At 38.1% G+C, this 25050-nt stretch overlaps 2 protein-coding genes across 7 annotated transcripts in view; one reads left to right on the top strand and one right to left on the bottom strand.

Annotated features, from left to right (window-relative positions):
* Positions 1-248: 248 nt before the first annotated feature.
* On the bottom strand, positions 249-18238 carry LOC113168740 (butyrophilin subfamily 2 member A2-like). Of its 6 annotated transcripts, XM_033326788.1 has the most exons (8): positions 18081-18238; positions 17835-17930; positions 17641-17728; positions 17136-17223; positions 16179-16511; positions 15434-15709; positions 15250-15337; positions 249-597 (listed from the first exon to the last, which is right to left on the bottom strand). In XM_033326788.1, the coding sequence occupies exons 4-8, from the start codon at positions 17215-17217 to the stop codon at positions 522-524; spliced, it is 855 nt and encodes a 284-aa protein (XP_033182679.1). In that variant the 5' UTR covers positions 17218-17223; positions 17641-17728; positions 17835-17930; positions 18081-18238; the 3' UTR covers positions 249-521. The 6 variants fall into 6 exon arrangements, with proteins under 6 accessions (XP_033182679.1, XP_033182681.1, XP_033182678.1 ...); XM_033326790.1 differs by lacking the exons at positions 15250-15337; positions 17641-17728 and adding an exon at positions 881-956; XM_033326787.1 differs by lacking the exon at positions 17641-17728 and having other exon boundaries at positions 18081-18237.
* A 4248-nt stretch (positions 18239-22486) lies between these two features.
* Positions 22487-25050, top strand: part of LOC113168652 (endophilin-A1-like) — a 29262-nt gene continuing 26698 nt past the window's right edge. Inside the window, exon 1 of the mRNA XM_026369694.1 lies at positions 22487-22728. Coding sequence (XP_026225479.1) covers positions 22684-22728 — 45 coding nt within the window. The 5' untranslated portion in view covers positions 22487-22683. The remainder of the gene's footprint in view (positions 22729-25050) is intronic.

The following is a 25050-nucleotide window of genomic DNA, read 5'->3' on the forward strand; positions in this document are numbered from 1 at the left end:
TAAAAGGAAGATTTATTACCAATGTAAATAGTTTATGGGTGTATACATGTCTCATCATAGAGATCAGCAGCTAATTCACACACAGCTGTTCCTGCATTAAATCCCATCTCAGACAAAGGTTTTAGAGGTGTTGATTTATCTGATTTGGAGGTTTGAGTTTGTGCTGCTGACAACTCGTACTTGTCCTCATTGAGATAAATGGTTTGATCAAAGCAATTACAAGACGAGCTTGACTGAGGTTATTGCAGCCAAAGGTTTACTGTCACTGTTTTATTTACTCTCTCCTCCATCGCTCTGTATGTTTAAAGGGTGTTTTGAGTAAAGACACAAACACTCGTGACTGTTTGTGTTTCATCAACTTAGAAATATCATGTTCATATTTGTAAAATTACTAAAGTTCAGATCACAATTTGTGACCAATTCCTACAGAAAACCAGGAAACTGAAGACAGTTCTCATGTTTTCTTAAAACTCTCAGTCTGTCTTTCTACTGTAGATGTTAAACCAACTGTTGAATTTCATTTAACATTTAAATATTTTCTTTTGAGTGAATGAAGAAGATGTTGAAGACCTCCATCCTCTTGTGACTTTCCACAAACTGAAATGACAAAGAATTGAAGCTGATGTCAGGACAAGGAAATAAATGAGCATTAAATACTTAGTTACAGCTGAACTAGTTTAACTTAATCTTGACTTGCTCTGATACCTTCTTATTAAAAAAGCTGCTCAAGCATAAACATCATTATCATTATGAATCTCAGCAGACAGGAGTAATGCAAGAAGGAACATGAGTGCATGTTTAAATATGCATAAATAATGTTAAATAAAACAGATTTGGGAAAACCTGCAACACATTCGAATGCTTAACGTATCAGTTTTACCATATGAAAATCAAAGTAATGCAAACAGCAGCGATGATGAGAAGAGTAGTAAAGTCTGGATCTGAGGTGAAATAAACTGAAACGATAAAAAATAATATTTAGATTTCAAACTGAAACATAGATGGAATAATGAAATGTAGAACTGAATAAGACATTGTATTTGTTATTTTTACATTTAACAACTATCCGTGTCTCTCTGATCTGGTTGATGTTTCTCTGTTGGACTCTACAGATGATGTTGTTGCTGTGTCTCTTCTCCACAGTCACTCTGCTGCTGACAGTATAGAGGTCATCAGGACCTCTGACTGTCTCTGTAGGTCCAGCAGAGAGGATCTTTCCCTCAGCGTCCAGCCACAACAGCTCAGGCTCTGGATACCAGCCTTTAGACTCACACTGTAGAACCAGTCTTCCACTAGTATTTGAAATAACCTCTATGGACGGTGTAGAGACAGAACCTGGTGGCAGGAGAGGAAACAAATCCCAGTGACTCGTGGACGGAGCATTTTCATTTATTCATCTGATTTATGTTATTAGTTACATTTAATAGTAATTATTTGTTTTACAAAGCATTTTGGACTATTTAACACTAACATTTCAATGTAATGTGACACTTCACCACAACTAGAGTGTGATTTAAAAACTCCTTCATATTTATATTGTACTAATACATGTATACAGTACATAAATATACACAGTATACCTACAGTGCCCTTTTTGGCCACAGTTTTCCTGACGAGCAGGAACAACCTGACTGATTTGCGTCTGTACATGTGAACCTCATTAAATCATTCATGTATTTGTATTAAACTTGTTTGACTATCTGTCTGTGGATCAGTTCCTGCTGTTTTTTCCACCTCTGCCAGTGGCTGCTCTTTCTCTTCTTTGATCGTCTGTTCAGTTAAGTTGTTGTCGTTCTACCTGTTCACCTGTGTTTTGGTTCCTTCATGAACCATCACAGTAATAAATACATGAACTTCACTACATGTAGACTTGTTAACTTACAGAATTCAACATATTTATTCACTTACCTACAATCAGCTCAACAAAATACTCTTGACCAAGTGCAGGGATGAAACATCGATATGTTCCCTCGTCAGAGACTCTCACTCTGGTATTTGTGGTGTTGTGCATCAAACATATCGTCTTGTCTGATGGACAAAAAGCACCATTTTGGTCCCATCAGACCAAACAACCCTCTTCCACCCGATCATGGAGTCTTTCACATGCCTATTGGTGAACTCAATTTGTGATTTAACATGAGTTGTCTTTAACAGTGGCTTTCTCCTTGCCACTCTCCCATAAGGATTTTACTGGTAAAGAACCCGAGCAGATGTGTGCACAGCCTGTTCTAGGGAGATTCATGTGCCATATTCCTATCATTTCTTGATGATGGATTTCACTGAACTCTGGGGGATGTTCAGTGCCTTAGGGATTTTTTTGGTATCCGTCTCCTGACTTATGCTTTTCAATGACCTGTTCTCTGAGTTGTTGGGAGTGTTTTCTTTTTGTTTTTGTTTTTTTGTCTTCATGGTCTAATGGTAGCCAGGAATACTGAATAACCAGTGACTGGACCGTCAGGCATAACTTTCTTTATACTGCAATCATTTCAGACACATTCACTGCACTCACGTGATCCACATTTCACTCATTGTGGGACTACTAGCACCAAATATCAGGACCTCTGTTCGATTAGGTCATTTTAAAGGGAGTGAATATTACTGCATTAGACATATTTTTATTTAATTTACATGACTTTTTAGAAACCTGTTTTCACTTTGACCTTTTTCTTTCTAATATTTTTTTGTCCAAGTCATTAACTTTTATTGACCATGATTGATTTATAATGTCAATAAAAGGATAAAACATCCGAGGGTGTGCCAACCCACTGATAGTAGCCACTGTGAGTGGCAGTTCTACTATCAGTGAGTTGGTTATTGCATGTCTTCTTTTTTTCTACACTTTTGCTTCCTGTTTTGAAGAGTGTTAGTCAACTCAGTTCTTACCCAAGGTACTCAGTTAAGCCTGTTCTGTCTTACAGCACAGAAATATTTGCCTTAACACACATCAAAACTACACTCGAGTCACTATTGTTACTCTATACTTCTTCTGTAGCTCCTTGAATTTACCTCTGCACAAGTTGAAGAGAAGTGCACTGAAGACAATGACTTCACATTTAAAAAGTTGGCGGTTCTTCTGATAATGCATCATGCAGGTCTGAAAATAAAGCAGTGAAACAAGTAATAGATTACTTTCCTACTTATATTCTAGTTAGTTTTGATGAAACCAGTCTCACTCCTCTCTGAACATGTCACACACTTCAAAATATTTAAACATTTAAACCAGTAGTTGTGACTGAGCTGTACAGTAGCTGAACTCAGTCCATCAGCTGTCACGGTCGTGTTGATATGTGTGCAGTAGAACAAGTTCTCCAAGGTAAAAATCACATTATGATAAACTCTGAAATCTTATCCTAAGTCAGCTCTCTTTTCATGTGAGTCAACAAACAGACTGATTTCATCACAACTGACTTAACAAAATCAATACATTTTCCTCATGTCACATTTTTGCTGATTATAACTTTCTGTTCTGTTCTGTACTCAGTCCTGTTCCAACAACACAGACCAAAGATTCTTAGATTAAGTGGTGCGAGTTGACACTTGGCACAAGAAGAGAAACAGAACAGAGAGTTCACTATAAAAAATAATAATAATAATAAGTAAAAGAGATTATTTAGTTATTTGGAGCTCACCCCTCCCGGTACTTCAGACTACCAGCCCGGTAACGTCCTCGACTGAAATGACAGGTGCCGTGAAAATACCAGTGAATGTCTGCGGCAGCGCGCACACACTGTTAAAGACCCTACGCAATTTGTCTAAAGCGCCCACATCGGGATCGAGTGTCATAAGCTGCGTTTTTCCCAGTAAAAATAGCGAATAAAAGTTAATGGAAGCAGAGTGTTTGAGCCATTTAGGTTTTTCTGACGCCATCACATGTAAATGTAGATTAGTTTCATTATTAAGTTGAAAGAAATAAGTTCTTCTGCTTGTTTTACTGCCTGTAAAGAATCAGTAAAGTGTAATTTCCTCCATTGCTAAAACCTTTTTGTAAACTTTTAACTCACTTTCAGTTTATTTCACTTCACTGTTCGTGAAGTAAACACAGTATATTCAATAAATTCATTCTCAGCTGCAATCTGACATTTTACTGTCGTCATAAATGACAGTAGAGCCGTGTTCAGTGGTTGAATTCAGACAGATCTGTAATAAAGCAGGTAAACTACTGTGAGCAGATACCGACACAGAAACCTGTTTTTTACGCACAGTCACATGAACAGAAACAGAACAGAACAGACTCCAAAACACAAGATGAACAATATAGTGTATGCGGCCCAATGCAGTGAAGAATGTTCTGAACTGTACATTGGAGAAGGGCTTGGGCAGAGGTGTGACCATTACATCCTTCACCCCCCCCCCCCCCAAATTTTGTTTCACCTAAGGAGCCTGTTCAGCCAAGGGGTGGAGTGAAACCAGTCCTGGAGCATAAATTTGTGGTCTCTAACCAACTATCTTCAGACTGAAGAAGCTACTTGGATGAGTAGCGAAACGTTTCAACTTATTAAAGTAAGTCCAGTTGCTATGACTCAACTTCCAGATAACTTCACCTTGACGACTGAGAATCTTCACTGACATGAACAGAAACAGATTCATATGAGCACATGTCCCTGAGGTTTGTTAATTCCCTTCACATGACTTTATATGTAAATATGAGATAAAGATAAATGTGTAGCTAACAAAGAAGGACTGGAGACATGTTTTATTAAATAGAATATAGGGAGCATTTATTAACAATATAAATAGTGTATGGATGTACACATATCTTGTCTTAGAGAAAATTAGTTTCAGTAGCTAATTCATACACACAGCTGATGCAACAATTCTGCATTAAATCCCAGGTCTTTCAGAAAAAGGTTTTAGAGGTGTTGATTTAACTGTGCAACTGATCTGTAGGTTGAAGTTTGTGCTGCTGACAACTTATACTTGTACTTATTTAGTGTTTCCTCATTGAGATAAATGGTTTGGTCAAAGCAATTAAAAAGACTACATAATATGATATTATATATACTTATGTATATATACATAAGTATATATAATATCATATTATAACTGCACTTTATTATGACTTCCAGTAGCATCAGGGTAAGAAGAGAGTTGGGTGAAGTGATGCACCTATCATTATAATACCTACTGTACAAGTATTTGTGGGCAGTTTTATGCTCTGGGGTTGCTGCAGTTGGTCAGGTCTAGGTTCAGCAACGTTATGTGTCCAAAAAATGAGGCCAGCTGACTACATGAATATACTATATGACCAGGTTATTTCATCAATGGGCTGTTTTATTCCCTGATGTCACAGGCATATTCCAAGTTAACAATGTCAGAATTCATTTGGTTGGAGTGGTTCATGAAGCATGACACATCATTGTCAAACATGGATTGGCCATCACAGAGTCCAGACCTTAACCTTTACCACTGTGAAGACTTTGCGAAGCAAATAACTGCAGTATCTGGACTTTATTTTTTTTTATTTGTGACTTTTACCTACTGTCTACTCAATGTCTGCAGCTCCTGTCTTTTGGAGCCAGGGCTGCAGAAGTTGATCAGACCTGTTCACTGCTCCATGTTTGATCTGTTATTGGGAACATTTGATGATGGACACCTATGAGTCAGTTTTTAAACTGCTGTCTCTCCAAAATAATCTGTACTATTTTTTTTCTCTGCAGATAAAATGTTGATGAATGAAAATATCAGAATGTCATTTCCTCAGCAGATGTTGTGTTGTTGTGTGGCTCCCTCTAGTGTTCGCTGACACTAAGTAGAGTGTTGTGAAAAATGGATGAGGTGCTTTTTTAATGTTTGGCTTTTTGCTTCTGAGAAACTGGTGGAGGAAGTATAAAGATCTTAACTATACATACAAATACCACACTGAGGAAATATTGCATTTGAGATCTTTAATATAGTCACAAAAATTTGTGAAAACTCTGAGAAATCACATTCTTGATATAAAAAAATAAACATATTGCTAAAAAACTCAACTCTGTTCATCAACATGTTAAATGCTATGATGGAAAATATCTTTATTTCATATTCCTGTCATGTACATGTTGGTTTAGGTATTTTAAATTCAAAACAAAGTAGAAAATGGAAATGACCCACTGATATTTGTTATTGCACCCTAACATCAGACAGCAGTATTGCATACATTCATACTGTGTACACTGCACAGTTGCAAGAAAAAGTAATAGAAATAATAATAGTAAAAAAAGGTAAATATTTTAATTTTCCTCATTTTCTGCATAAATATGTCGTGAATATCAACCAACACAATGTTTGTCAGCAGATAAAAACACAAACAATCATCATCCGTCATGTCTTTATCGAACACAAAAATTAAACCTACATAGGGATGGTGGAAAAAGTAAGTGAACCACTTCTGATGCCACTTAACTTCAACTGAAGTCAGATGTTAGCAAACCAATCAATGAAATGAGAATCAGGGTGGAGGTGTGATTTAGAGCCTGACTTATAAAAAGACAAACACTCTCTATAGAAGTGAGCAACCAGTCAAAATCAACGCACAATACTAACTCCTCTGTTTGTGTGTGAGTAGAATAGCATGGACAGAGAACGACAAACCAACATGAAAACATCAACACAGCAGGGAGGTGGAGGGAGCATGATGGTCTGGGGCAGTGGAGTGGAAAATAAATTCCTAAGTTTATCAGTATGATGTCAGGGTGGCTGTATATAAACTGAAGCTTAGAGGAACCTGGATGATGCAGAAGTCATTCTACTAGAATGACTCCACCTCTGGAAGTGGTCCAGTCCAGATGTGAAGCTACAGCTACAGGAAGAGCTTGACTGAGGTTATTGCAGCCAAAGGTTTACTGTCTCATTACAACACTGTTTTATTTACTCTCTCCTCCATCACTCTGTATGTTTAAAGGGTGTTCTGAGTTAAGACACGAACACTCGTGACTGTTTGTGTTTCATCAACTTAGAAATATCATCTTCAGATTTGTAACATTAGTAAAATTCAGATCACAGTCTGTGACCAATTCCTACAGAAAACCAGGAAACTGAAGAAAGTTCTGATCTTTCTACTGTAGATGTTAAACCAACTTTTGAATTTCACTTTGCATCTTACTTCTTTTCTTTTCCGTGTATGAAGAAGATGTTGAAGACCTCCATCCTCTTGTGACTTTCTACAAACTGAAATGACAAAGAATTGAAGCTGACGTTAGAACAAGGAAATAAATGAGCATTAAATACTTAGTGACAGCTGAACTAGTTTAACTTAATCTTGACTTGCTCTGATACCTTCTTATTAAAAAAGCTGCTCAAGCATAAGCATCATTATCATTATGAATCTCAGCAGACAGGAGTAATGCAAGAAGGAACATGAGTGCATGTTTAAATATGCATAAATAATGTTAAATAAAACAGATTTGGGAAAACCTGCAACACATTCGAATGCTTAACGTATATATATATATATATATATATTTGTTATTTTTACATTTAACAACTATCCGTGTCTCTCTGGTCTGGTTGATGTTTCTCTGTTGGACTCTACAGATGATGTTGTTGCTGTGTCTCTTCTCCACAGTCACTCTGCTGCTGACAGTATAGAGGTCATCAGGACCTCTGACTGTCTCTGTAGGTCCAGCAGAGAGGATCTTTCCCTCAGCGTCCAGCCACAACAGCTCAGGCTCTGGATACCAGCCTTTAGACTCACACTGTAGAACCAGTCTTCCACTAGTATCTGAAATAACCTCTATGGACGGTGTAGAGACAGAACCTGGTGGCAGGAGAGGAAACAAATCCCAGTGACTCGTGGACGGAGCATTTTCATCTATACACAATCTGATTTATGTTATCAGTAACATTTAAGAGTAATTATTTATTTTACAAAGTATTTTGGACTATTTAACACTAACATTTCAATGTAATGTGACACTTCACCACAATTAGAGTGTGATTTAAAAACTCCTTTACTCCTTCATGTTTATACTGTACTAATACATATATACAGTACATAAATATACACAGTATAAAATCGTGCCCTTTTTGGCCACAGTCTTCCTGACGAGCAGGAACAACCTGACTGATTTGTGTACATGTGAACCTCATTAAATCATTCGTCTATTTGTATTAAACTTGTTTGACTATCTGTCTGTGGATCAGTTCCTGCTGTTTTTTCCACCTCTGCCTGTGGCTGCTCTTCCTCTTCTTTGATCGTCTGTTCAGTTAAGTTGTTGTCGTTCTACCTGTTCACCTGTGTTTTGATCCCTTCATGATCCATCACAGTAATAAATACATGAACTTCACTACATGTAGACTTGTTAAGCTACAGAATACTACATATTTATCCACTTACCTACAATTAGCTCAACAAATGACTCTTGACCAAGTGCAGGGATGAGACATCGATATGTTCCCTTGTCAGAGAGTCTCACTCTGGACAGTTTCAGTGAGACGTCTCCGTGCTTCAGTTTGTTGATGAACAGTGATGTTCTTCCCGTGTAAGACGGCTGTTTGAAATCCAGGACCTCTTTGTTTCTCCACATGTGGACGAAGCCTGGGCTCAGGTCAGTTCTTCCCCACTCCACGACCATGTCTGTAGCATCCACAGGAGTTTCCAGGTAACACGGTAAAACAGCTGATTCGCCAACTGTTGATACTATTTGCTGAGTCGGATCAACCTGGGTCTCACCTGTGAAATAATACATCTGTATTTTAATTCAGTACTGATTTAGAAAACTGATTCCAAGGTTTGCCAAACAACAAACGTGTTTGAGAAAATTCAGTACCAATAAAAAGTAATCAACCCCTTGAATGTTTCATTCTTTTTATTGACATTATAAATTAATAACGTAATGCTTTTCTAAGCAGTCATATGTTTACACTGATCTGTTCTTCTTTCTGTGGGTTGGTTAATACACGTCTTCTCTTTTTCTTCACATTTTCTTCCTGTTTTACTCAACTCAGTTCTTACTCAAGTTACTCAGTTAAGCCTGTTCTATCTCACAGCACAGTAATAATTGGCCTTAAAACTACTCTTGAGTCACTATTGTTACTCTATACTTCTACTGTACCTCCGTGAATTTACCTCTGCACAAGATGAAGAGAAGTGCACTGAAGACAGTGACTCCACATTTAAAGAGCCGGCCGTTCTTCTGATAATGCATCATGCAGGTCTGAAAATAAAGCAGTAAAAACAAGTGATGGGTTACTTTCCTACTCATATACCAGCTAGTTTTGATAAATCCAGTCTCACTCCTCTCTGAATTTCAGTACCTCGTATCATGAAAACTACAGCTGGGGGCAGAGCTTTTTCTTACAAAGCCCCAAAGTTATGGAATAGCTTCCAAATAGGGTTCGGGACTCAGACACAGTCTCAGTATTTAAGTCAAGGCTGAAAACCTATTTATTTATTTAGTCAAGCATTTTGTAAATAGATCTGGGAAGGACTCATGGACGTAGAGCATTATGGTGAACTGGTATGTTTAGATGCTGTCTTCCCAACTCTCACTGATCACTCAGGTTTGTTGATGGTGAAGTGATTGGTTGCTCTACATCCCAGGGAGCCCTCATGTCTGTGTTTCCTTCTGGCTCACCCTTTTAGTTAGGCTGTCATAGTTAGTTCTGTCGGAGTCCCTGGTGCACTATTCTACATATACATTCACCTCAAACTTTATCCGACTGTGAATACAACTAAATGCCATCTCTCTACACCTCATTCCACCCTCTGCCCTCTGGACCTGTCTGACTTGTCCTGGTGCCCCACTTCTGGTCAGAGATCTCGTCACTTGGATCCACCGTTTGCCCTATGGGATGCGTGTGGGGTTGGTCACACACTACTATGAAGTCGGTCTTGGCCTCGGCGGACGTCGGAAGCCGTTTCTAGGAGGTCTTGATTCAACGCTCGATAGTCCAGGACTGGAACAAGTCTGCCTGCAATAACTAACTGGACTCCACATTAACTTAAAGACATTAACTGTTATATTGGACTCCCTGCTGCCTACACAGCATGTAATCACCCATATGAGGATGGGTTCTCTATTGAGTCTGGTTCCTCTCAAGGTTTCTTCCTGTTGCCTTCTCAGGGAGTTTTTCTTGCCACCGTCGCCCTCGGCTTGCTCATCAGGGACAATCTGATTATTATTATTCATACACATTCACTGTTCATGTACTGTTCTTTGGTTGTGTAAAGCTGCTTTGCGACAATGTCAATTGTAAAAAGCACTCTACAAATAAAATAAAACTGAATTAAATTGAATTGAATTGAACATGTCACACATTTCAAAATATTTACTAATTCAAACCAGTAGGTGTGACTGAGCTGTACAGTAGCTAAACTCAGTCCATCAGCTGTCAAGGTCGTGTTGGTATTTGTGTAGTCGAACAAGTTCTCGAAGGTAAAAATCACATTAGGATAAACTCTAAAATCTTATCCTCAGTCTCTTCTCTATTCATGTGAGTCAACAAACCATCTGGTTTCATCACAACTAACTTAACAAATCCTCCATAAATTTCCTCATGTCAATTTTTTTCTGATAATAATAATAATAATAATAATAATAATAATAATAATAATAATAATAATAATAATAATAATAATAATAATAATAAATTTTGATGATAATAACTAATTGTAAGCATCAGCCTGTTCCGCGCACTCAGTCCTGTGCCAACAACACAGAGCAAAGAAAGGAATTTCTTTCTGCCTGTGACCATCACTCTTTACAATTCCTCCCTCATGTTACAAACAGACTAACGGGACGAACAAGTAAGAACAAAAATATATATTTATTAACAAAAAGGGCAGAGGACACAGGGAACTAACAAACATTAACAAAGTATCAACCAAAAGGGACCCAAAAAACACAGTGGTAAGATACAAACAAAACCCTAGACCTGACATACAAAGTAACAACGAAAACTACACACTAATGTGGAGCAAACTAACGAACAAAGCAGAAGTACAAAGTAACAAACTAAAATCGCTGCAGTAGGCAGGATAGACGGAAACAAACATACAAAACTAACAGGACAAAGTAACAACAACAAATACACTGCAAAAGGCAGGCCAAACAATTCAAACCGACAAACCAAAAACAGAACAGTGCCTCACAGACAAACCAACAAACAAACAAACAGACAGACAGACTGACTGACTGACTGACTGACTGACTGACTGACTGACTGATCAGATTGTGGAGGAGTAGTGTGCTGCATGAATGAAATCAGGGTGACAAACCAGCACTGAGCAGAGAACTGAGGGGTGCTTTTAAAACAAAGGGATGCACAGGTGAAATGAGTCAATAATTAGTCCAGACTGTGGAGAGTGGGGGAAGAGGAAGTCCATATGTGGGTGTGCGGCAGGACAGTGAGACCGAACAAAAACAAAACCCACAGACCAAGGCAGAAAGAGGAACTGTAATACCTCATCTATAAGATTGATTGGGGAGGATTGATGTCCTATAATTGCTGTCATTCCACCCAAGACAATTATTGTCCCATTTTCATCCATCGCACTTATTCTGTTCATATACTGAGTTTTCTGTAATGATGTTGATGTGGATCTTTTCTGGTTGTGGTTCCGTTTCTTTCAGTCTGTGTTGAGAACAACTGTAATGAGGCAAAACAATTTCCCTCCAGTGACAATAGGGAATGCACGGTATATTATATCTTTGTGAAACATGAGAGGGACATTATAACTGAATAGTAAAAGTCAATGGGAGCTAAGTGTTTGAGCCATTTAGGTTTTTGTGACGCCATCACATGTAAATGTGGATTTGTTTTATTACTCAGTTGGAAGAAATAAGTTCTTCTGCTTGTTTTACTGCCTGTAAAGAATCAGTAAAGTGTTATTTCCTCCACTGCTAAAACCTTTTTGTAAACCTTTATCTCACTTTCAGTTTATTTCACGTCACTGTTCATGTAGTAAACACAGTATATTCAGTAAATTAATTGACGGGATGTCGGAGCTGCAATCTGACATTTTACTGTCAGAGTAATACATCTGTATAATAATTCAGAACTGATTTGGAAAACTGATTCCAAGGCTCTCTTTGCCAAACGAAAAACATGTGTGAGAAGTAGCAGTTATATGTTCACACTGACCAGTTCTTCTTTCTGTGGGTTGGTTAATGCGCATCTTCTCTTTTTCTTTAAATTTTTTTTCGTTGTGGGGGGTTTCTAAACTAAATTCTTACTCAAGTTACTCAGTTAAGCCTGTTCTGTCTCACAGCATAGAAATATTTGCATTAATGCACATCAAAACTACACTCGAGTCATTATTGTTACACTACGTACTTCTTCTGTACCTCCATGAATTTACCTCTGCACAAGTTGAAGAGAAGTGCACTGAAGACACTGACTCCACATTTAAAGAGTTGGCCATTCTTCTGATTATGCATCATGCAGGTTTGAAAATAAAGCAGTAAAAACAAGTGACTGGCTACTTCCCTACTTATATACCAGCTAGTTTTGATAAATCCAGTCTCACTCCTCTCTGAATTTCAGTACCTCGTATAATGAAAACTACAGCTGGGGGCAGAGCTTTTTCTTACAAAGCCCCAAAGTTATGGAATAGCTTCCAAATAACATTTGATACTCAGACACAGTCTCAGTTTTTAAGTCTAGGCTTTGCAGCTTGTCTGTGACCATCAATGTTTACAATTCCTCCTCCATCTGCAAGCTGTGGGGGAACTGACGATTGATGTCATATAATTGCTGTCATTCCACCCTAGACAATTATTGACCAATTTTCATCCATTGGACATATTCTCTACAATTACTGAGTTCTCTGTATTTATGTACACCCTCTTATGTAGCACCATGGTTCTGGAGAAACATTGTCTCATTTCACTATGTATTTCTTCAGCTATATGTGGTTGGAATGACAATAAAGCTTCTTGACTCTTGACTTTCTTAACTCTACAGTGTTGTCCTCCTGAACTGTCCTATATTTTGCTGCATTCATCTTACCCTCTACCTTAACAAGCCTTCCAGGGCTAGCTGCCCAGAAGCCCCCCCACAGCATGATGCTGCCACCACCATGTTTAACAGTGGGGATGGTATGTTTGTGGTGATGTGCAGTGATTGGTGTGCACCAAGGAAAGCGTCTTGTCTGATGGACAAAAAGCAGCATTTTAGTGCTGATGAGACTTTCTGACATTTTTTGGTCAACATCATCAACTTTTCTTGACCAGGACTTATTTATAATGTCAATAAAAGAATAAAACATCCAAAGGGTGTGAACACATTTTATAGGCACTGTAAGTGGCAATGCTATTCTAAGCAGTTAAATGTTTACACTGCGCAGTTCTACTATCAGTGCGTTGGTTAATACACGCCTTCTCTTTGTCTACACTTTTGCTTTCTGTTTTGAAGAATGTTAGTCAACTCAGTTCTTACTCAAGTTACTCAGTTAAGCCTATTCTGTCTCACAGCACAGTAATTATTGGCCTTAAAACTACACTCGAGTCACTGTTGTTACACTACATACTTCTTTTATACCTCCATGAATTCATCTCTGCACAAGATGAAGAGAAGTGCACTGAAGACAGTGACTCCACATTTAAAGAGCCGGCCGTTCTTCTGATAAAGCTTCATGCAGGTTTGAAAATAAAGCAGTAAAAACAAGTAATAGATTACTTTCCTACTCATATATCAGCTAGTTTTGATTAATCCAGTCTCACTCCTCTCTGGACATGTCATGTCAAAATATTTATGGTTTTCCTTTCTTTCTGTTGTATCAATGCAAAACAATGTCCCCCTGGAGTTAATAAAGTTTTTTGAATCTGTAAAAAAAAAAAACATACACTGCTTTTATCCCAGTGACAATAGTGAATGTACTTTGTATCTTTGTGAAACATGAGAAGGAAATTATAACTGAATAGTAAAAGACAATGGAAGCTTTAGGTTTCTCTGACGCCATCACACGTAAATGTGGGTTTGTTCCTTTATTAATTTTGGAAGAAATAAGTTCTTCTGCTTGTTTTATTGCCTGTAAAGAATCAGTAAAGTGTAATTTCTTCTACTGTCAAAAACCTTTTTGTAAACTTTTAACTCACTTTCAGTTTATTTCACGTCACTGTTCGTGAAGTAAACACAGTATATTCAGTACATTTATTCACAGGATGTTGGAGCTGCAATCTGACATTTTACTGTCGTCATAAATGACAGAAGAGCCGTGTTCAAGCCGTGGTTGAATTCAGACAGACCTGTAATAAAGCAGGTAAACTACTGTGAGCAGATACCGACACAGAAACCTGGTTTTTACGCACAGTCACATGAACAGAAACGTGTAGATAAACGTGTAGGTCACAAACAAGGACTGGAGACGTGTTTTATTAAACAGTATAAAAGGAAGATTTATTACCAATGTAAATAGTTTATGGGTGTATGCATGTCTCGTCATAGAGATCAGCAGCTAATTCACACACAGCTGTTCCTGCATTAAATCCCATCTCAGGCAAAGGTTTTGGAGGTGTTGATTTATCTGATTTGGAGGTTTGAGTTTGTGCTGCTGACAACTCGTACTTGTCCTCATTGAGATAAATGGTTTGATCAAAGCAATTACAAGACGAGCTTGACTGAGGTTATTGCAGCCAAAGGTTTACTGTCTCATTCCAACACTGCTTTATTTACTCTCTCCTCCATTGCTCTGTATGTTTAAAGGGTGTTTTGAGTAAAGACACGAACATTCGTGACTGTCAACTTGAAAATGTAATGTTCATGTTTATTTGTAACATTAACAAAGTTCAGATCACAGTTTGTAACCAATTCCTACAGAAAACCAGGAAACTGAAGACAGTTCTCATGTTTTCTTAAAACTCTCAGTCTGTCATTCTACTGTAGATGTTAAACCAACTGTTGAATTTCATTTTGCATTCAATTTATTTTTTTTTGAGTGGATGAAGAAGATGTAGAAGACCTCCATCATCTTGTGATGTTCCACACACTGAAATGACAAAGAATTGAAGCTGATGTCAGAACAAGGAAATAAATGAGCATTAAATACTTAGTGACAGCTGAACTAGTTTAACTTGATCTCGATTTGCTCTAATACCTTCTAATAATAAAAGCTGCTCAATCAGCTGCTGCTAATACAAACCAGACATTATCATTATGAATCTGCTCCTTAAGGAAGTTTTTTAGTTTAAATTATTATTAAAAACACAGCAGACAGGAGAAATGCAAGGATGAACTTGAGTGCATTTTTAGATATGAGTGAATCATATTAAATAAAACAGACTTTGGAAAATCTGCAACACATTCGAATGCTTAACGTATCAGTTTTACCGTTTGAAAATCAAAGTACAGCCAATGCAAACAGCAGCGATGATGAGAAGAGTACTAAAGAGTAGTAATGGATCTGAGGTGAAATAAACTGAAACGATAAAAAATAATATTTATATTTTAAACTGAAACATAGATGGAATAATGAAATGTAGAACTGAAAATAATTTGTATTTGTTATTTTTACATTTAACAACTATCCGTGTCTCTCTGATCTGGTTGATTTTGCTCTGTTGGACTCTACAGGTGATGGTGTCACTGTCCTCCACAGTCACTCTGCTGCTGACAGTATAGAGGTCATCAGGACCTCTGACTGTCTCTGTAGGTCCAGCAGAGAGGATCTTTCCCTCAGCGTCCAGCCACAACAGCTCAGGCTCTGGATACCAGCCTTTAGACTCACACTGTAGAACCAGTCTTCCACCAATATCTGAAATAACCTCTATGGACGGTGTAGAGACAGAACCTGGTGGCAGGAGAGGAAACAAATCCCAGTGACTCGTGGACGGAGCATTTTCATTTATTCACAATCTGATTTATGTTATTAGTAACATTTATTAGTTATTTATTTTGGTCTATATAACACTAACACTTCAGTGTAATGTGACACTTCACCACAACTAGAGTGTTATTTAAAAACTCCTGTACTCCTTTATGTTTATACTGTACATCTACATGTATACAGTACATATCCTGATGAGCAGGAACAACCTGACTTATTTGCGTCTGTACATGTGAACCTCATTAAATCATTCATGTATTTGTGTTAAACTTGTTTGACTATCTGTCTGTGGATCAGTTCCTGCTGTTGTTTCCACGTTCTACCTGTTCACCTGTGTTTTGGTTCCTTCATGATCCATCACAGTAATAAATACATGAACTTCACTACATGTAGACTTGTATAGTTACAGAATACTACATATTTATCCACTTACCTACAATCAGCTCAACAAATGACTCTTGACCAAGTGCAGGGATGAAACATCGATATGTTCCCTCGTCAGAGACTCTCACTCTGGACAGTTTCAGTGAGACGTCTCCATGCTTCAGTTTGTTGATCAACAGTGATGTTCTTCCCGTGTACGACGGCTGTTTGAAATCCAGGATCTCTTTATTGTTTCTCCACACATGGACCCACCCTGGGCTCAGGTCGGGTCTTCCCCACTCCACGACCATGTCATCCACAGGAGTTTCCAGGTAACATGGTAAAACAGCTGATTTACCAACTGTTGCCACTATTTGCTGAGTCGGACCAACCTGAGTCTCACCTGTGAAATAATACATCTGTATTTTAATTCAGTACTGATTTAGAAAACTGATTCCAAGGCTCTGTTTGCCAAACAAAAAACATGTTTGAGAAAATTCAGTGCCAGTAAAAAGTTATCAACCCCTTGGATGTTTCATTCTTTTTATTGACATTATAAATCAAAAATGTTCAATAAAAGTGAGGTCTTCATTTTAAAGGGAGTGAATATTAATGCATAATTTTTCTATTTCATTTACATTACTTTGTAGAAACCTGTTTTCACTTTGACCTGTTTGTTTGGTTGTTTTTTTCTAATATTTTTTTGTCAAAGTCATCAACTTTTATTGACCATGATTGATTCATAATGTCAATAAAGGATAAAACATCCGAGGGTGTGCCAACCCACTGATGGTAGAACTGCCACTCAGTGGCAGTTCTACCATCAGTGGTCTACTGGTTAATGTACGTCTTCTCTTTTTTTAACACTTTTGCTTCCTGTTTTGAAGAGTGTTAGTCAACTCAGTTCTTACCCAAGGTACTCGGTTAAGCCTATTCTGTCTCACAGCACAGAAATTATTGGCCTTAAAACTACACTTGAGTCATTATTGTTACACTACATACTTCTTCTGTAGCTCCTTGAATTTACCTCTGCACAAGATGAAGAGAAGTGCACTGAAGACAGTGACTCCACATTTAAAGAGTTGGCCATTCTTCTGATAATGCATCATGCAGGTCTGAAAACAAAGCAGTGAAAACAAGTAATAGATTACTTTCCTACTCATATACTAGTTAGTTTTGATAAATCCAGTCTCACTCCTCTCTGAACATGTCATGTCAAAATATTTACTAATTCAAACCAGTAGTTGTGACTGAGCTGTACAGTAGCTGAACTCAGTTCATCAGCTGTCAAGGTCGTGTTGATATTTGTGTAGTCGAACAAGTTCTCCAAGGTAAAAATCACTTTAGAATAAACTCTGAAATCTAAGTCACTTTTCTTTTCATGTGAGTCAACAAACAGACTGATGTCATCACAACTGACTCAACAAATCCTCCATAAATTTCCTCATGCCACATTTTTTCTGATAATAATAATAATAATAATAATAATAATAATAATAATAATAATAATAATAATAATAAATTTTACTGACAATAACTAATTGTAAGCGTCAGCTTGTTCCGGGTCCTGTTCCAACAACACAGAGCAAATATCCTGAGATTAACTGGTGCGAGTTGAAACTTGGAACAAGAAGAGAAACAGAGTAGAGAGTTCACGATAAAATAAATAAATACAATAAATAATCAGAAGAATTTAAACATATAATTCAGTCATTTTGGAGCTCACCTCGCCCGGTACTTCAGACTACCAGCCCGTCGGAGTCCTCGACTGAAATGACAGCAGCTGGACTTTCAAGTCACAAGTGTGACAAAACACCAGCAGCTGTGGATGGTTTAAACAAGCAGATTTTGTCTAGAGCGCTGGCTGAGAGTTTGTGTTGGACAAATGTGGCTGAGAACTTGGCAGAATGAGCTTTTGTTTTCATCGGTATCGAGCGGCATAAAGTGTGAAGAATAAAAAAAAAAAACTTACACTGCGTTTATTCCAGTGGCAACAGCGAAGGTAGAGAGTCTCCGCTCAATCTGTCCTATTGGAGCTCACCAGCCCGTCAGAGTCCTCCACTGAAATGACAGGTGCCAGGACTCAATGCCCATGAATGCCAGCTGTGGGCGCTTTAGTGCTCCTCTGGCTGGACTTCAAATCCTCCACAGCGAACCACATCAGATCATTTCCTAACCCCTCTGTCAGGGGTGGGGGTACTGACGAAGGATGTCAAATAACTGTTGTTATTCCACCCTAGACTTTGGTTTCATCTCACATACTATTATATTATTCTGTACATCTTCTGAGTTTTCTGTATTGATGTTATTGTGTATTTGTGTTGGTGTTGGATCTTTTCTGATTGTGGTTCCGTTTCTTTCTGTCTGTGTCGAGAACAACTGTAACGAGGCAAAACAATGTCCCTCTGGGGTTGATAAAGTTTTTGACTCTTAAAAAAAAAAAAAACATACACTGCTTTTGTCCCTGTGACAACAGCGAATGTACTTTGTATCTTTGTGAAACATGAGAAGGAAATTATAACTGAATAGTAAAAGTCAATGGAAGCTAAGTGTTTGAGCCATTTAGGTTTTTCTGACTCTATCACATGTAAATGTGGATTTGTTTCATTATTAAGTTATAAGAAATCAGTGTAAACCATTTCTGTGTTCTGTTCTAAGTGAATAAGATTGTCCTCCTGAACTGTTTTATATTTTGCTGCATTCATCTTACCCTCTACCTTAACAAGCCTTCCAGGGCTAGCTGCCCAGAAGCCCCCCCACAGCATAATGCTGCCACCGCCATGTTTAACAGTGGGGATGGTATGTTTGTGGTGATGTGCAGTGATTGGTGTGCACCAAAGAAAGCGTCTTGTCTGATGGACAAAAAGCAGCATTTTGGTGCTGATGAGACTTTCTGACATTTTTTGGTCAACATCATCAACTTTTATTGACCAGGACTTATTTATAATGTCAATAAAAGAATAAAACATCCAAAGGGTGTGAACACATTTTATAGGCACTGTAAGTGGCAATGCTATTCTAAGCAGTTAAATGTTTACACTGCGCAGTTCTACTATCAGTGCGTTGGTTAATACACGCCTTCTCTTTGTCTACACTTTTGCTTTCTGTTTTGAAGAGTGTTAGTCAACTCAGTTCTTACTCAATTTACTCAGTTAAGCCTATTCTGTCTTACAGCACAGAAATATTTGCCTTAACACACATCAAAACTACACTCGAGTCACTGTTGTTACATTACATACTTCTTCTGTACCTCCATGAATTCATCTCTGCACAAGATGAAGAGAAGTGCACTGAAGATAGTGACTCCACATTCTTCTGATAATGCACCATGCAGGTTTGAAAATAAAGCAGTAAAAACAAGTGATAGATTACTTTCCTACTCATATACCAGCTAGTTTTGATTAATCCAGTCTCACTCCTCTCTGGACATGTCATGTCAAAATATTTAAACATTCAAACCAGTAGGTGAGACTGAGCTGTACAGTAGCTACAGTAGCTGAACTCAGTCCATCAGCTGTCACGGTCGTGTTGGTATTTGTGTAGTGAACAAGTTCTCTGTATTGATGTTATCATGTATTTATGTTGTTGTGGATCTTTCCTCGTTGTGGTTTTCCATTCTTTCTGTCTGTAACGATGCAAAACACTATCCCTCTGGGGTAAATAAAGTTTTTTGAATCTGTAAAAAAAAAAAAAAAATACACATTCACAATAGTGAATGTACTTTGTATCTTTGGGAAACATGAGAAGGATATTATAACTGAATAGTAAAAGACAATGGAAGCTTTAGGTTTTTCTGACACCATCACACGTAAATGTAGATATGTTGCCCTCAAGTCCTTCTGCTTGTTTTACTGCCTGTAAAGAATCAGTAAAGTGTCATTTCTTCCACTGCTAAAACCTTTTTGTAAACCTTTATCTCACTTTCAGTTTTCATTCACGTCACTGTTTGTGAAGTAAACACAGTATATTCAGTAAATTCATTCACAGGATGTTGGAGCTGCAATCTGACATTTTACTGTCGTTGTAAATGACAGTAGAGCCGTGTTCAGTCATTGAATTCAGACAAACCTGTACAAAGCAGGGAAACTACTGTGAGCAGATACAGACACAGAAACCTGGTTTTTATGCACAGTCACATGAACAGAAACAGTTCATGTGACTGTGAACAGACTCATTAGAGCACATTGACTCCCTTCATATGTAAATATGAGATAAAGATAAACGTGTAGGAAACAAACAAGGACTGGAGACATGTTTTATTAAATAGTATATAGGAAGCATTTATTAACAATGTAAATAGTGTATGGACGAACGCATCTTGTCATAGCCTCCCACTTGATAATTACTGCATTGATGATTATGTTTCTTGAAAAAGGTCATGTGGTCTGATGAGTCCAGATTTACCTTGTTTCAGAGTTATGGGTGCTTAAGGGTAAGAAGAGAGGAGGGTACAGTGATGCACCCATCATGCCTAGTGCCTACTGTACAAGCCTGTGGGGGCAGTGCTATGATCTGGGGTTGCTGCAGTTGGTCAGGTCTATGTTCAATAACGTTATGTGTCCAAAGAATGAGGTCAGCTGACTACCTGAATATACTGAATGACCAGGTTATTCCATCAATGGGTTTTTCCTTCCCTGATGACGTGGACATATTCCAGTATGACAATACCGGGATTCATCAGACCCAAATTCCCGGTTAAGGTTCGGGTGTCAGGCACCCTCTCTACATTTAACTCTTCAAGGATCAAGACACATCATTTTCACACATGGATTGTCCAGACCTTAACCCCATTGAGAATCTTCGGGATGTGCTGGAGAAAACTTTGTGCATCGGTCTGAATCTCGCATCATCAAAACAAGATCTTGGAGGAAAAATGAATGCAACTTTGGACGGATATAAGTTGTTGAGCAGAAATTCGTTAAAAACGATACCACTGTGAATGCACACAGTCATGAAAGCTAAAGGAATATTACAAAATATTATAGTGTGCTGTGAAAGAAATGGTGGAACACAAAATACATCAACAGAGTTGTGACACTAAAATCAAACCACTGGGTGGGGACAAAGAAACATAATCTGCTTTTGTTCTAATTCTTGCAAGTGTCTGCTGTCACCACTGGAGGAGTCTTATCTGCATGTTACCATCACACAGTGGCCACAGCTTTAATTCGTTTTTCATTTGCAGCTGTTTAATGACTGTTTAAAATATAAAATATAAAATGTGCATTGCAGTGTGGAAGATTGTGTAGAATAACTGTTACTTGTAAAATAACTTGCATAAAAGTTCATACTTCCTACTTCCCAGCTGTATTTGAATGTACCATCAGACCCCCGATGAGCTGTCCGTGGTGCTGAAACACTGAAACCCCCAAAGTCTCTTCTCCTCTTTCTGTATTTACTGGTTGTTTCCGTCATGTTAACATGTTATAATTTATTGTTGCTAATATTATTCTGTAAAAGCAGCTCGAGCAGGTCACTGGCACCTTCGGGGAGACTCGTGAGTAGCGTGGTAACGTCCAGAAAACGTGACGCTCAGTCGCTGCCGAAGATCGTTTCTGTGACAGATGGAGGTTTCAATAGCAGCTTAAAAGACTGAAACATATTAATAAAAAAAAATAAAAAAAACAACAACACGATACATTTTAATAAAATTATTAAAAATGTAATTCATAAAAATGCTTTGATGAAGATGTTATTTTATATAAAACAGTGTGTGTTTGACCTACGCAGCCAAGAAGATGTTTCTCTTTCAAACATCTCACATTGTTTTCTTTAAAAGCAGATAAAAGAAAATAGAGAAAATTACAGGAATAGTGATTCAAATACCTCCAGTACTTCCACTGGTAACGTTGAGTGTTTTTAGTCATTTTTATCTTTGATGGAAATGAAATATACCATTATACTATACTATACTATCCTATACTACTATCCTATACTACACTATTCCTTTATGGGGTCAAGTCACATTGCGTTTACATTTATACATTTTAATTTAGCTAAATTTGCTGAAATAAATTGGTAATGAAGTTACATTGTTTACAAAGTTTAATTGCTAACTTTATGTATGATTCATTAAAGGACGTTTACTGTAGAAAGATGCTTGTAAATCTCTTTGTCTTTTTAAGTATATTTTTAAATTGTGAAATATACAGCGATAAATATGAATACTTAAAATTGTACTTAAATACATAATATGTTCCTAAGACGAAACTAGAATAATAAATGTTAAAAGCACCATGAAACGTTTCCGTGTGTTACCACAGACTCAGAGCCGGGGCTGTTTCTGCGTTTGTTTACAACCTGGGTGATCCATCTTGGCAGTAGACGATCTTCGCTGCTGCCCCTGTGCATCTCCCCGTCAGACTGAAAATAGCTCCAGCTGGGTTTGGTCTCGTCTGGCGTTCAGCGGCTCCTGTTTCCGCCAATTTTTGACCAAAATAGCCGGAAACTACCGACGTTAACCGGAGGATTTACCGCCTGTTTGTGTCCAGCTCGTTGCTGTTTCTCCAAAACATCCAACATATATTTATTACAGATCTTTAATTAGCCTATTTTCCTCCTCCGCAACCGAAGTGATGTCTGTCGCGGGGCTGAAGAAGCAGTTTCATAAAGCCACTCAGGTAAGAAGAGCGTCTGTTGGTGTCTTTCATCATCTCTGGCTGAAAAACGCGACTTTATTATGTTTATATTGTTATTTATTAGGTTAAAAAGCTCATAAAGCAGCTAAATGACAGATAATCGTTAACAATTTGCATATATTCAGTTTTTTCTCCCCCATATTTCATCTGTTGACACATATTTGTGTCCACTTTTAAAAAAAATAATAATTTCTTCATGTATAAATATGATTTAAAATGAAATTCAAGCTTCAGCTTTAAAAAACGTTTCTTCATCAACACGAACGAGATTCAGGATTAAAGGTGATGGATGTTCTCGCGGTGTTTTAGTGTGGGTGTGAATTCAAAAACAGGGTATACCCCCCACCACCTCCACCTCCACCCCCACTCACACAGAGTCCTATAGACCCACTGTTACGTAATATTACACCCGAACGTGCGTGTTTCTGCGCAGCTGATTGGCTGTTGCTGCACGCAACAGGGAATTCCCTCCATCCTCCAGCATAGATGGAGGGGGATGAAGGTCTGCAGGGAGGAAGGGACGACGGGTGGATGTAAGGGGCTGAAAGGGGGATGTAGGAGGAAGAGGATGGAGGGAGACCAGAAAAGAAAAGGATGAGCAGATCCCTGCACCTTTGTCTTCCCGTCCATCCTTCCATCCCTCTATCATTCTTTTGATCGATCCCTTCGTCCTCTCTTCTTTTACGCCGCCTTCTCGTTACCTCCTCTCCTTCATCCTCCTTCTCCGTCTGCAGTCATCCCTCCATCATGTCTGTCCTCCATCAGTCCGTCATCCCTCATTTCAATTTGTTGTCTATTTTCCATCCATCAGTCATTCACCTGTCTTCTCTCCTTCATTTTTCCATCCCTCCATCATCTTTCCATTCCCTCCATTCACTCATATCAATCCTCCACCCTTCTATATTTTCCCCTAATCATCCTTTCATCACTCCATCGTGCATCTTCGTCTCATCTTGTTTACATCACCTCCTCCTTCATCTATCACCTCTCATCCTTTCACCATCATGTTTTTCCTCTCTTCAGACGTCCTTACTCATCCCCCCATCGCTCTGTAACTCCTCTAATCATCCGTATTTGCTTGTGACTGAAGTGTTTCTTAAAAAAACACTTTGCTCACTTGAGACCAGTCACCTTTTAAATACCAAACCGTTTCTTTGTTTAGTAACAGTCTGGATGAAGGGAAAGAGGCTTTTATTTCAGCTCAGATCTGAATCATAGACGCTGACAGAAGCAGGGGAACAAAAAGAGATTTGTGAGGAATCTCCCTTCGACATTTCAACCTGCGTGTTGCTGTCTGAGTGTGAAATGAAGGTGGAGAAGGTTTGGCGCGACGAACTGTAAGAGGCCGACCTGACGTCTCCTCTCTCAACTTCCATCCAGACACAGTAAACATGCTGATAACGAGGAGGTTTAATGTTAAGCTAAGTTAATGCTGTGCTAATATACTAAGACATGACACCGACTACCTTTTGATTTCAAGAAAGAAAATGTTAACATGTCTGAACTCATTGCGACTGGTCGACTCTCTCTGTTTTTAAGTCTTAAAAAGACTGTAAACAACTCAAAATAGGTTCTTTAAAGACCACCACCAATCTAAGCAGTGAATAAACCGCCCTATTAAAAAGTACTGGCTGTATGTGAACAACCCAAATAAGTCACTCTGTAGGACAAGCTGTTGAAAAAGCCTCTAAAAATGTTCGAAATCTCAATGGGGTTTTGAATGGGAGGTTTTCTACAACACAAATTTGGGTTCATATGAGCTCCCCATGTTGTGCTTATAGTGTAAAATAGTGGCGTCAGGCCTAATTGACCAATTAGCCCTTTATGAAACTGATTTTTACACTTTATTTGTATTTTTGTGATCATTTTAGAAAGTCTAATTGCTGCATATCAAGGTCGCAGCAGTAATGCAGAAATTGTCTTATTCACTAATTTAAAACATTTGCCTTTCTAAAGATTCCCTGTTAAAGGACTTCATGAGCTACTGCTACTTTATCGTTTATTACAGACAAACACAAAAGTCCTGACTGAAATCATGTTGTACAGTTTGTACAAGTTGGAGTCAAATCAAAGTTTCTTATTCTCCGGCCTTTTGTTTTTCCTCCACGGAAACATCTGAGTCCAAATCAATGACAACGATGTTTGTTTCATGCTTTCACTGAGTAATTTGACCCAGACACTTCGCTAATGTCAATAAACAGTGTAAAAAGGAACACCGTGATGAAGGAGCAGGCGAATTTCTAAAGTGTAAAGAAACACAATTGATTTCCGTCATGTCTGTCTCTTGTCTCTTCTGTCAATGGG

This window comes from Anabas testudineus, chromosome 18, assembly GCF_900324465.2.
Source record: "Anabas testudineus chromosome 18, fAnaTes1.2, whole genome shotgun sequence".
Classification (NCBI taxonomy): Eukaryota; Metazoa; Chordata; class Actinopteri; order Anabantiformes; family Anabantidae; genus Anabas; species Anabas testudineus.